Source organism: Schistocerca nitens, chromosome 1 (genome assembly GCF_023898315.1).
Source record: "Schistocerca nitens isolate TAMUIC-IGC-003100 chromosome 1, iqSchNite1.1, whole genome shotgun sequence".
Taxonomy (NCBI): Eukaryota; Metazoa; Arthropoda; class Insecta; order Orthoptera; family Acrididae; genus Schistocerca; species Schistocerca nitens.
In genome coordinates this window covers 271,300,373-271,314,009 of record NC_064614.1, presented here as the reverse complement: position 1 = coordinate 271,314,009, position 13,637 = coordinate 271,300,373, and the positions used below count along the sequence as shown (strand labels likewise).

Below are 13,637 nucleotides of genomic sequence, written 5' to 3'. Positions count from 1 at the left end.
ACACCCATGCCCGAGGGAGGACTCGAACCTCCGGCGGGAGAGGCCGCGCAGTCCGTGACATGGCACCTCAACCTAAATTACTTAGTCTTTTTTGTTCATCGGTAAGATACAGAAAACAATAAATGATTTGCTGCAGACATAATGTGAACATAGGAATCTTCCGCATTCCAGAAAAGGAAGAAGACAAAGCTATTTAAAATATTACTTCTTTTAAATTCTGGTATTATTTGCCTTGTTGGTTCTTTTCCGAAATCCGCATTTAATGTGCCAATATTTTGTTCCAGATCTCTGACTGTAAAAATTGTTCTGTAGTCCTGTAGCTTTTGTCAAGGATGCAATATCGACAACGTCAATATCTTTTGGTGTGTGTTGTTCCACCATATGCTGATTGAAAATTATAACGATATTGTCATTCTTAACATGACAGTATACAAATTCCTCCTTTCCGAAATACCTGTGAATGCTTTATTTTAAAATCTTCATGTATTGCTAGCTTTCACCCAGTTTTTATGTGAACAGTACTTAGCACACACGAGTACATTAGATAATTCATCATTCTCAGTGTAATACACACGGAAATCCATCACTTAGAATTGCTCTCCGACAGCTGAAATTACAAAAGACCATATATGTATCGAAACAATTCAGAAATTTAGTTTCTTGCCTACATCCCAGAATGAATCTCGCAGAAAAGAAACCAGTGGAACAAAATCTGAAGGCTGCAGAATAGAGAAGCACCTACGCGATAGATTATGCAGATAAAAATAAATACCTTTGAAACAAAATTAAAATGTGACATTAAAATACGACGCCAGACACAACATAGTATATGGTAGCATATGCAGTATAATTTCAGAAAATTGTTCAAAACAGAGAATGTACAGGAGAACGGTAAAAAGGTAAATAGTAATTGAAGAACGACTGAAGATAGTAATTACGAAAGCGTTTTAAATGCCGGAAAATGATCTTGAACCATCACGGAAACATTATTATATCAGACACGCTTAGACAAAGAGACGTTACATGATGCATGTGTGTAAGATCATACTGATATGGTGACAGAAATTAGATTTTTAGAATTAACATATTGTACGTCAAACAAGAAATTAATGCAAAACCGAAAGCAACAGAGATAAGAATTTGGCAAAAATTAATCTGGAAATGTTGCAAGCTTGTGAGTATATGTGCCATGTGTTTTGTCAATGTACTGTTAAATAACATTAAATAAAAATTACGAAGTACTGCTGGAAAGACTCGACCTAGAAATGTAATACTTAGTATTTTCTGTCAATGAAAGTGAGAAAAGTAACAGCAAGTTATAGGATAATTTTACCTATAAAAGAAGAATTAAAAAGGACTTTGGCTGAAATGTATACATGGAACAACTTATATAATTCAACATCATAACGAAAAATGTGAACAAATTATCTTTATTTTACAACTGTCCACTTGATGGAGCTAATTATCGTGATCACAAATCCCCAACAACTGAATAAAAGACAGGTCAGAGAGATAAAAATACCAAATACCTTACATAGTACTCAGAATATAAAAGAGCAATGCTTACCCGTAAAGCTCTTCTGTTGAGACGCAAAAATATGCCGCTGTTATTTTAACGATGACATGTAGCAGAGAAGTTTGTGAATTTTAAGCAAACTTTCCAGTTTTGCGGTTCACAGATCGCTCACTCTCTTTATTTCATAAAATCACGGTTGCTGTGTGCAAACAATTGATTATTGACTTAACTTAATGAGTTACAAGACTTGGTAAATGGAGCAAAAACAAGCGTTTACTGTGAGCAAAAACTGGGTTATTCTGTGTGTGTTATACAGAACGAGTGGCAGTGTGTTAGCTCTGAACAAATAGCTTCAAATTAAACCGTTTTATTGGCCTCTTTCTGTGCCTCGGTGAAAAACAGGAAGTTTTATGGTCATTTCCATCGCTTTAGATTTCACTATACTACTAACCCAATAATTTTTCGTAAAAAAAGAATACCGTTCCAGTTCGTAAGAAATCAGCTCTACTTAAAAACATACATTACATTAACAGTTAAAGCTGACATTTCAGACGCTAGCCAAAACGTCCTTGTATTCTGTAATTCTGACTACTGTTTCTGGAAATCAGACATTCATCTTCCTATGTTTATTAGATGATATGTTGGGAGGTAACCTTGATAAGATTCGTCTAAGTGAAGAGTTCGGTTGTGCGAATAGAACAATGGTTCAAATGGCTCTGAGCACTAAGGGACTTAACATCTGAGGTCATTAGTCCCCTAGAACTTAGAACTACTTAAACCTAACTAACCTAAGGACAGCACACACATCCATGCCCGAGGCAGGATTCGAACCTGCGACCGTAGCGGTCGCGCGGTTCCAGACTGAAGCGCCTAGAACCGCTTGGCCACACCGGCCGGCGCGAATAGAACAATTTTTCCATCACTATAATCGTGGCAAGTAATTTTCAATACCAGTGGCTCATTGAAATTATTGTTATTTTCAAATACAGTCATCGTTATGTTTTCAGACAAGCGGTTTCGCCCCATACGGCTAACACAGCGCATGGATGGTCCTGTGCATCACAAGGATCTAAGGACGGCCGTTCGAGACGGTGGAAACTGACTGTCTGTAAACATACTGGTGATTATGCTGGAAAATTAAAATGATTTTAACCATTATTGTAGTCACGGTCGTATCTACAAGATATAAATTTCGTACTTTATGTAACCAAGAAGTGTATTCTAAAAGTATGGTTTCTTTGCTTATACTTAAATGTTGGCGACCCAGAATAAAATTTTACGAATAGACTGTTCATGAAGCCACAAAAGTCATTGTTTTGATTCTGTACTCGTTTGGCTGTGGGTGAATGTAAACAATAATGGATTCGAAAATCTTTACTCCTGCCAGCTGCGTGCGGTAATTCGATTTTAGTGCACAAAAGCATCTACAGCTGCTGAACTTCATCGGGAGTTCTGCCTGCCTGCATGGGCCCCTATGACTAGAGGAAGGTTTCAAAAATGATGTCGAGAGGTTGCAAACAGCCGTCAAAGTGTGCATGACAAACGCCTACCAAAGCTGACGAAATCGTGCAACAAGTAGACCAAAAGCTGCGATCTGGTCGATGACTAACAATTAATGCTCTGATGGATTTCGTCACTGCTATTTATACAGTCCTCAAGAAGAAGCTCAGACTGCAAACTGCGTGCAGAACGGATACCGAAAATTGCAATACCTCCACTCCAATAGCCGCACTAGGGTGATTAGTGGTAACAGTCTGGATGTACGTTGGATGTGCACAGCATCAGGCACACATCACGTGATTCCGTTTGCTCGCCTTGCGTTTTATAAAGGTACCCCTCTCGCATAAGATTACACACGGCCGTGGTACAGTTCGAAGTCGCGTCTTAAACTGAACTGGGAAGATGGCGGTCTGTTTTCCAGCAAGGGGCACGTAAATTGGTTTCAAGGAAAGCCTTTAATTCACGCAGCGTTTCAGTTCTTGCCTCAACACTGTTCAAAATACAATCACTAAGTATTACACAACACCGAACTTCACATTGTGGTCCCAAACCCAGAAGAATTTTATTTACAGCGACTGGCAATAAACTTTACGCATAATTTCAGACGTTTGTGAAACTGTTTCTCGCTGACAAACCCGAGAAAATGATGAAAGGAAAAAGTTTATCGCCTACTACATTTTCGCTGTTCACGTAGTAAAACTGCCGCAAGAACCATGACGATTTAATTTTTTACTGCTTCACTACTAACTGTCTTCGCGACTCACTTTGGAGACAGGATCAACAAATACCACTGAATGAACCAGAAAAATTATACCATTTTACGACTCACAGATCAGGAGATATGACGTTGTAAATAATGAGAAGCGTGAAAACTGGCGCATCTTGCATGACGTTTTTATTTATTATTTCCTTACTATTAACACTATTCAGAACACATACGCCGCTGAATGCACCTAGAAATATATGTCATTGTACAACACATAGTTCAGGGGATAACGCGTCATAGACATTGAGCTGCCTGAAAATGAAACGGCAGGGCGAAACTCATTAGATATACAGATGAAATATGTGCACAAATACGAGGGTTGGAACTTTAATAGTGGCAGTTACTGCTACAAATTCGTCGAGCAATAGACCGCGCCGCTTGAACTGTCAACACAACTTGCACTGCTAAGAGTATCCTACGACTTCCACATCGCTGGCAACGGGTTATATACAATGCTGGTGACTACTTTGAAGGTCAGTAAAACTTTGAAACACTTATCTATTTTGTACGAGCTGTAAATAAATAGTTGCCACTATTAAAGTTCCAATCCTCGTACGTGTGAAATATATGTGGCGTGTGTACGCCAGTGTTAAATACCTCATCCTAAACCACGGGAACGGTTTCATCCGAATTAGGTACACATATTAGTTATGTTCTCGAAAGAAATACTGTGGGTCTGGAACCACCAACCTCCTAACGTGGGGGCGTTAACGAGGAAAGAGAGAGAGAGAGAAGTGGTTAGGATATGATGGACATATAGACCGAGAAAAGAGGTGATTGACACAGATAGGGGAAACGAGGAAATGAACAGAGAGCGGACGGGGATGGACGACAGAGGACGAGATGGATAGCAAAAAGAAAAAGGGGTGAGATGGACAGAGACAGGGAGGGAAAAGGAAAGGGGGAGGAAGAGATGGACAGAGAGATGAGGAGGAGGAAATGGACAGTGAAAGAGAATAGAAGAATGTGAGAGAGGGGGGAAATAGGAGATGTGCAGAGAAAGGAAAGAGAAAAGGATGGACAGAGCGAGGAGGGTAGAGTGATCAGCGAGAGGAAAGAGCCGATGGAGAGGGAGAGGAGACAATGGAATTAAAGGGGGGAGTAGATGGACAGAGGAGGAGGAGCGATTGCACAGAGAGGGGGAGGGGGGCAGGCGCGTTGATGGATGGAGAGAGATTACTCGGCTAATATACCTATACAACTACGACGATGATGAGCTCGTTGTCTAGGGGATGCTGACTAGAAACAGTTACTGTCTCTTTAAATAATAAAAATAATAAAACTGTTTCTGGCATATTGGTCAGCTTTAAATAATGTCAGGTTGAACATAGGTGCGGCAATCTAAATAAAATTCCCCAATCTGAAATTGTTGAAGTTTAATAAAATTTATAATGCTGTTTCACACATACTGAATGTAGACTGGTGACTAAACTCAACTGTGAAGTAAAATAGCTTGAGCCCCCAATACAGCGGTCAGCAAACACACTATATAAGAATGGTTGGAACTTAAATAGTGTCAACTATTTATTTACCTATCTTACAAAATAGATACATTTTTGGAACACAACATACGACCAGCTTAGAGTCAGAAGTGATGACACTTTCTGCAGGGCCAGACCATCATTTAGCAGGGCAATACTCAAGCACGTACAGTATAAGCTGTTACTTGTTTGACTGTTTGGGCTGCTAAGTGCTATACCACCTACTGCACTCGCCTGACTTAAGCCCTCGTGAGTTCAACTCGATTTCTAAATTGAAGGAAACACTTCACGGCATTCGCTTCAGAACTGCTACAAATTCGGGCAATAGACAGCGCCGGCCGAACTGTTAACACAACTGGCACTGGTAAGAGTACCTACGATTTGCACATCGCTGGTAACGGGTTATGCACAATGCTGGTGACTACTTCGTAGGTCAGTAAAACTTTAAAACACGTATCAATTTTGTACGAGCTGTAAATAAATACTTGCCACTATTAAAGTTTCAGCCCTCGTAATTAAAACAATCTGAAAACGCAGCAAGTGTTCACAGCTTAAATTGTTCGAAGTCAAATCAACAGTAACACAATAAAAAGTCTGCTAGACACAAGATGTAAAGAATTTAACTGCTGACCAGTGTCGAAATAAATATGGTCCCTGGTAGCTAACTGGGTAAAAGATAGACTCAGTGCAAATAACTTTAGGACCGATCCGACTTAACTCACGAAAAATTCATGCTCCACTGAACTACTGGCAAAATAAATCAGAGTCTCAACCACTGCAGATTTCTCTAAGTTCCCACTGAACTATAATAGAATATTTCCAAAGATTGTGATCGTCGTCACAGATATAAGTCCAAAAGTGCGCGGTCCTGCTTAAACAACTCCGTTCAGAGAAATGCACTAGGGGGAAGATGGCCGCCACATTTATAAGTTTTGCACCCTCTTCCCTCCAAATTCCTAACATGTACATCACTTAACAGAGCAATCACCAGCCGTATTTTCAGTTATTGATACAATAGACTAAAAATCTGGTTGAATCATTAGAATCAAAAATCTGAATAAAATGACAGATCACACTTTATTCTACGTAAACTAGGAAGCGACAACATCACCCAGGCTCCTGTGCTAACTGCTACACCCACTCACAGCGTTGCTCAGCAACTGCTGCTGTAGTGCTTGTTATTCTTCGCGTTCTACTGCTCCTGTTAACACATACCGATAAAATGAATATCTCATTAGACTAATTTGGGAGCGTTCTATCGAATGGGCACGTAATATTACGCTATAGAAATCACTTTTCTCGTATCTGGACACAAACCGACGCTTTCTTGATCGTCGTACGACAACTGGATACGCACCATTTGTTTGAGATGACTTCAGTCATACATTGCAAAAAAGAAATTGCAAATATCTGCCGAATCACCAGATAAAATCTCTTGGGAAAGACACCCTGTGTAAAGGATTACTCAGCTGCCCCTATCACTGGGTTTTATGCAGCCCATTTTATGCAACGCGCAACACCTTCAGAAACCATGTACGAGATTTTCATATTTTTTTCTCTCGCTACATAAATACTATTGGTCCTACACAAAAAATTAACAGTCTCTTTTTACAGGAAACTTAATGTAGTTAAATTTTGTACTGAGATATGCTTTCACTGAAGGCCACGGTTTTCGAGTACATGAACAAAAATACATGGTCACTTTTGTACGTTCTTCTTAAATAATTCGAAAACGACAGCCACTACCAAAAATGTTTCCCAGAATAAAATTTAGCAACATTAAATTTCGTAGGAAAAGTTCCTGTTCATTTCTTTTGTAGGACTAATAGTTTGCATGTAACGAGCGAGAGAATGAATAAATCTTCCACGTGATATTTGAAGGTGTCGCGTGTTGCATAAAACCCAGCTGCAGGGGCAGCTGTATCACCCTATATATCTGCTGATTCGTACTTTTCTACTCTTTAAAACGGTGTTTCATAATTTACTCTAATTACCATAGTTTGCCCTGCACATGTATAAATGTGTAACGTGCCATTCATCCCTTTGTGACTGCAGCTGGGCGTATATGACGTCGTATCCGGGTAGTGCATGGATCTGACATTTCCGGGCGGCCCCAGGCACGTCGATCCGTTAACCACCGCGCCCTCCAACCAGCTGTCAAAGCCATGCCACCCTGGCCTCCGTCCCACAATGGAGATATTCCTCTCTGCGACCTGTTATTCAATTAATAATTTGCGAAATAGTTCTACATTATAGAAATCCAGGAACTCTAGATTATCCATGGTTTCTGCCATGAAACACGATTCTTTGAATTTTGTAAGCAAGTTCTTGCGAGATTCACAGCGCCTTTACTCAAGTGCCTGCCATGTCAGATTTGTGAACACTGCTGTTAACCATCTCGCCATTCAAAAGAGCCTATGATCGTTTGTACAGCCCTTCTTTGTATATGCTCAGTGTCCTCTCCTAGCAGCATTGAAGTACTTGCTCTACAACTCCTTCATATGAAATCCGTTTTGTAAACAAACTGCAGTTGCGAGATATCCTGCCACCGAGACTAGTATCAGACTGATAAGGCACTGGATTCATATTTGGAAGGTCGGTGGGTCAAATCTCTGTCAGGGGAACCAGAGTCAGATTTCCCATGGTTTTATCCAAATCGCTTACTGTAAATGGCAGGATGGCACCTTTGAAAGAGCACAGATGATTTCCTTCTCCATCATTCCCCTTATACAAGGCTGTCCTTTATCACTAATGACCTCACTGTATTGGGACGATGAATATTTATCATCCTACATTCCTTCTCTCATTTAACATTCTTCCTACTAATCGTATTTCACATAATTACTCCATTTCTTAGAGCTATGGTAGTCTAGTGATTAGAGTACTAGACTCCATCTGTGCAGATCCCGATTTCAATCCTGAATAGAGCCAGGGATTTTTTTCTCGTCCAGTCCCTTAAGGACGTCCCCAGGTCCACTCATCTTGTTTCATAATCGGCACCAGGAAGCTTTCTATGAGGTAAGAGGTGTCCGGGAATGGGCGCGCCACTCTCCCCCTCCTAGTGCCTTGGCGAAGAAAGAGTGCACCGTATCTACAGTCAAATCTGTAGACGGCCATGGAAGTCACAGGCTCACTCTAACTCTGACTCATTAATTCTGTAGTCAAAGAATCCCACACTTTTGCGTTTGGTGAAGCACACAACTTCTAATTTCTTTGCTTTAAGTGCTAGTTGCCTGTCTTTGCACCAGGCTGACTGAAACTAATACCGCGCACTAAATCATTCACGTATAACACAACAGCAATTGCTCTCCTGGAACACACTAAATATTACACTGAGATGACAAAAGGCATGGGACACCTCCTAATATCGTGCCGGAACTCCTTTTTCGCGGCATAGTGCAGAAACTCGGACTCAGCCAGTCGGTCGACGTTCCCTGCAGAAGTATTGAGCCATGCTGCCTCGACGGTCATCCTTAACTGTGAAGACGTTGCCTATGCAGGATTTTGTGCACTAGCTGGCCTCTCGATTCGGGCGATCTGGGTGTCCAAATCATGTTCTTCAAACCAGTCGCGGACAACTGTGGTCCAGTGACATGGCTTATCGTCATTCATAAAAATTCCATCATTGTTTGGAAATATAAAGTCCATGAATGGCTGCAAATGGTCTCGAAGCAGCCAAACATAACCATTTCCGTCAATTATCTGTTCGACTGGAATAGAGGATCAAGTCCATTCCATGTAAACATTGGCCATACTACACTCCTGGAAATGGAAAAAAGAACACATTGACACCGGTGTGTCAGACCCACCATACTTGCTCCGGACACTGCGAGAGGGCTGTACAAGCAATGATCAGTACGGCACAGCGGACACACCAGGAACCGCGGTGTTGGCCGTCGAATGGCGCTAGCTGCGCAGCATTTGTGCACCGCCGCCGTCAGTGTCAGCCAGTTTGCCGTGGCATACGGAGCTCCATCGCAGTCTTTAACACTGGTAGCATGCCGCGACAGCGTGGACGTGAACCGTATGTGCAGTTGACGGACTTTGAGCGAGGGCGTATAGTGGGCATGCGGGAGGTCGGGTGGACGTACCGCCGAATTGCTCAACACGTGGGGCGTGAGGTCTCCACAGTACATCGATGTTGTCGCCAGTGGTCGGCGGAAGGTGCACGTGCCCGTCGACCTGGGACCGGACCGCAGCGACGCACGGATGCACGCCAAGACCGTAGGATCCTACGCAGTGCCGTAGGGGACCGCACCGCCACTTCCCAGCAAATTAGGGACACTGTTGCTCCTGGGGTATCGGCGAGGACCATTCGCAACCGTCTCCATGAAGCTGGGCTACGGTCCCGCACACCGTTAGGCCGTCTTCCGCTCACGCCCCAACATCGTGCAGCCCGCCTCCAGTGGTGTCGCGACAGGCGTGAATGGAGGGACGAATGGAGACGTGTCGTCTTCAGCGATGAGAGTCGCTTCTGCCTTGGTGCCAATGATGGTCGTATGCGTGTTTGGCGCCTTGCAGGTGAGCGCCACAATCAGGACTGCATACGACCGAGGCACACAGGGCCAACACCCGGCATCATGGTGTGGGGAGCGATCTCCTACACTGGCCGTACACCACTGGTGATCGTCGAGGGGACACTGAATAGTGCACGCTACATCCAAACCGTCATCGAACCCATCGTTCTACCATTCCTAGACCGGCAAGGGAACTTGCTGTTCCAACAGGACAATGCACGTCCGCATGTATCCCGTGCCACCCAACGTGCTCTAGAAGGTGTAAGTCAACTACCCTGGCCAGCAAGATCTCCGGATCTGTCCCCCATTGAGCATGTTTGGGACTGGATGAAGCGTCGTCTCACGCGGTCTGCACGTCCAGCACGAACGCTGGTCCAACTGAGGCGCCAGGTGGAAATGGCATGGCAAGCCGTTCCACAGGACTACATCCAGCATCTCTACGATCGTCTCCATGGGAGAATAGCAGCCTGCATTGCTGCGAAAGGTGGATATACACTGTACTAGTGCCGACATTGTGCATGCTCTGTTGCCTGTGTCTATGTGCCTGTGGTTCTGTCAGTGTGATCATGTGATGTATCTGACCCCAGGAATGTGTCAATAAAGTTTCCCCTTCCTGGGACAATGAATTCACGGTGTTCTTATTTCAATTTCCAGGAGTGTATTATGGAACCACCACCAGCTTGCACCGCGCCTTGTTTACAACTCGGGTCCATGGCTTCGTGGGGCCCGCGCAACATTCGACCTACTATCAACTCTTATCAACTGAAATGGGGACTTACCTGACCAGGGCCCTCCTTTCCAGTCGTCTATGGTCCAATCGATATGGTCACTAGCATAGGAGAGGCGCTGCAGACAATGTCGTGCTGGTAGCAAAGGCACTCGCGTCGACAGTCTGCAGCTGTGGCCCATTAACGCCATATGTCGCCGTACTGTCGTACGTCCCACATTGATTTGTGCGGTTGTTTCACGCAGTGTTGCTTGTCTGTTGGAACTGACCGATCAACGCAAAGGCTGCTGCTCTCGCTCGCTAAGGGGGGTAGGACGTCAAACGGGCCGAATTGCCGCAGGAGAGGCACCACAGGATATTTTAATTTCCGCTGTCTATATTTTTACAAATAAATTCATAAAACCTTGTCAGCATGACCAGGAAGGATTCAGAATTCAAAAATTGGTTCAAATGGCTCTGAGCACTATGGGACTTAACATCTGAGGTCATCAATCCCCTAGAACTTAGAACTACTTAAACCTAACTAACCTAAGGACATCACACACATCCATGCCTGTGGCAGGATTCGAAAGTGCGACCGTAGCGGCCGCGCGGTAGCGCCTAGAACCGCACGGCCACAGCGGCCGGCTGATTCACAATTCACACTCGTAGCAGGGAAGTTCTAAAACATAACTAAGTAATTTTTTTACATGTGAAATATCATCAATTTTTTCACTTACTAATGGCAGCATTTGTTGCTGTACGTACACTTTTCTTCATAAGTAAGAGAGATCCTTCCATGAATTTTGCACAGCATACAAACCATACTTAAAGGTGTATGAAACTCTAGAATTTTCCAAATCTATTAAAAACTGTGGTAAAAATTGATGTAATTAACTATAAAATTTGTGTTTTTTCTAAACATGAAGTTTAAAATATAACAGCTCAATCGTTTTTTCATAAATTAAATAAATTCTCGAGTTACATACAGCTGTAAGTATGATATGTATGCTGTGCAAAATTCATCGAAGAGTCTCTCTAACTTATGAAGAAAAGTGTACCTATAGCAACAAATGCGGCCGTTAGTAAGTGAAAAAATGATGAAAATTCACACGTAAAACAAAATTATTTCGTTATGTTTTCGAACTTCCACTGCAATGAGTGTGAATCCTGAGTCCCTCCTGGTGATTCTGACAAAGTTTTATGAATTTATTTGTAAAAGTATAGAGACTGGAAATTAAAATATCCTGTGATGCCTCTCCTGCTCCAAGTCGTCCCGTTTGACGTCCTACCCCCGTTAAGTGAAGCGCCGTCGCCACTGCATTGTCCGTGATGAGAGGTAATGCCTGAAATGTGATATTCTTGTCAAACTCTTGAAACTGTGGATTTCGGAATATTGCAATCCCTAACGATTTCCAAAATGGGATGTTCCATGCGTATAGCTCCAATAACCATTCTGCTTTCAAATTCTGTTAATTCATTTTCGTGCGACCATAATCACATCGGAAACCTTTCCAGATGATTCACCTGAGTACGAGGGTTGAAATGAAACGGCTCTGAGCACTATGGGACTTAACATCTGAGGTCGTCAATCCCCTAGAACTTAGAACTACTTAAACCTAACTAACCTAAGGACATCACACACATCCATGTCCGAGGCAGGATTCGAACCTGCGACCGTAGCGGTCGCGCGGTTCCAGACCGAAGCGCCTAGAACCGCTCGGCCACCCTGGCCGGCAGTACGAGGGACAGAACCGCCAATGCACTGCTCTTTTATACCTCATGTACGCGATACTACTACCGCCTGTATAAGTGCATATAGCTAACCAGTGACATTTGTCACCTCAGTGTACCTCAGCGCCTGTAGGTAAGTTTTCATTCAGAATGACGTTCTGTACCCTGTCAGAGAGTTTCGGATCGTGGATAGACGTGCCCCAGGTCGTGCTCGTCTCCAGAAGGCTCGTGTGTGTGCGCAGGGTGGCGGTGCGGTGCACGCCCGAGCCGGACGCGCTCAACCCGTGCGAGGACATCATGGGCCTGCCGTGGCTGCGCGGCTGCGTCTGGGTCGTGGTGACGGCCGCGCTGCTGGGCAACGCCGCCGTGCTGCTCGTGCTGCTCTGCTCCGCCTCGGACCTCACCGTGCCCAAGTTCCTCATGTGCCACCTGGCCACCGCAGACTTCTGCATGGGCCTCTACCTGCTCGCCCTCGCCGCTATGGACCTCAAGTCCATGGGCTTCTACTTCAACTACGCCTACTCCTGGCAGATCGGTAAGTCAAACGTGCTACACGTGGCTGCTCTCTGTAATGCGCGCAGGTACTACCCAATCAGCAGGTCGCTCGTCAAAATTAAAACATTTGAAATTGTTATTGTTGTTTGTTGTTGTCGTCTTCAGTCCTGAGACTGGTTTGATGCACCGCTCCGTGCTACTCTATCCTGTGTAAGCTTGTTCATCTCCCAGTACCTACTGCAACCTACATCCTTCTGAATCTGCTTAGTGTATTCATTTTTTGGCCTCCCTCTACGATTTTTACCCTCCAAGCTGCCCTCCAATACTAAATTGGTGATCCCTTGACGCCCAGAACATGTCCTGCCCACCGATCCCTTCTTCTAGTCAAGTTGTACCACAAACTCCTCCCCAATTCTCCTCAATACCTCCTCATTAGTTATGTGATCTACCCATCTAATCTTCAGTATTATTCTGTAGCACCACATTTAGGAAGCTTCTATTCTCTTCTTGTCCAAACTATTTTTCATCCATGTTTCACTTCCATACATGGCTACACTCCATACAAATACTTTCAGAAACGACTTCCTGACACTTCAATCTATACTCGATGTTAACAAATTACTCAACATTCGAAACGCTTTCCTTGCCGTTGCAAGTCTCCATTTTACATCCGCTCTACTTCGACCATCATCAGTTATTTTGCTCCCCAAATAGCAAAACTCCTTCACTACTTCAAGCGTCTCGTTTCCGTAATCTAACTCCCTAAGCATCACCCGACTTAATTCTACAATATTCCATTATCCTCGGTTTGCTTTTGTTGATGGTCATCTTATATCCTCCTTTCAAGACACTGTCCATTCCGTTCAACTGCTCTTCCAAGTTCTTTGCTGCCTTGACAGAATTACAACGTCATCGGCGAACC

The 13,637-nt window shown here is 43.6% G+C and overlaps 1 protein-coding gene across 1 annotated transcript in view; it reads left to right on the top strand.

The window, feature by feature from the left end:
* LOC126242682 (thyrotropin receptor-like) overlaps window positions 1–13,637 on the top strand; it is a 706,981-nt gene that overhangs the window by 495,947 nt on the left and 197,397 nt on the right. The window contains exon 12 of the mRNA XM_049948112.1: window positions 12,463–12,755. Within this exon, the coding sequence (XP_049804069.1) occupies window positions 12,463–12,755 (293 nt within the window). The remainder of the gene's footprint in view (window positions 1–12,462; window positions 12,756–13,637) is intronic.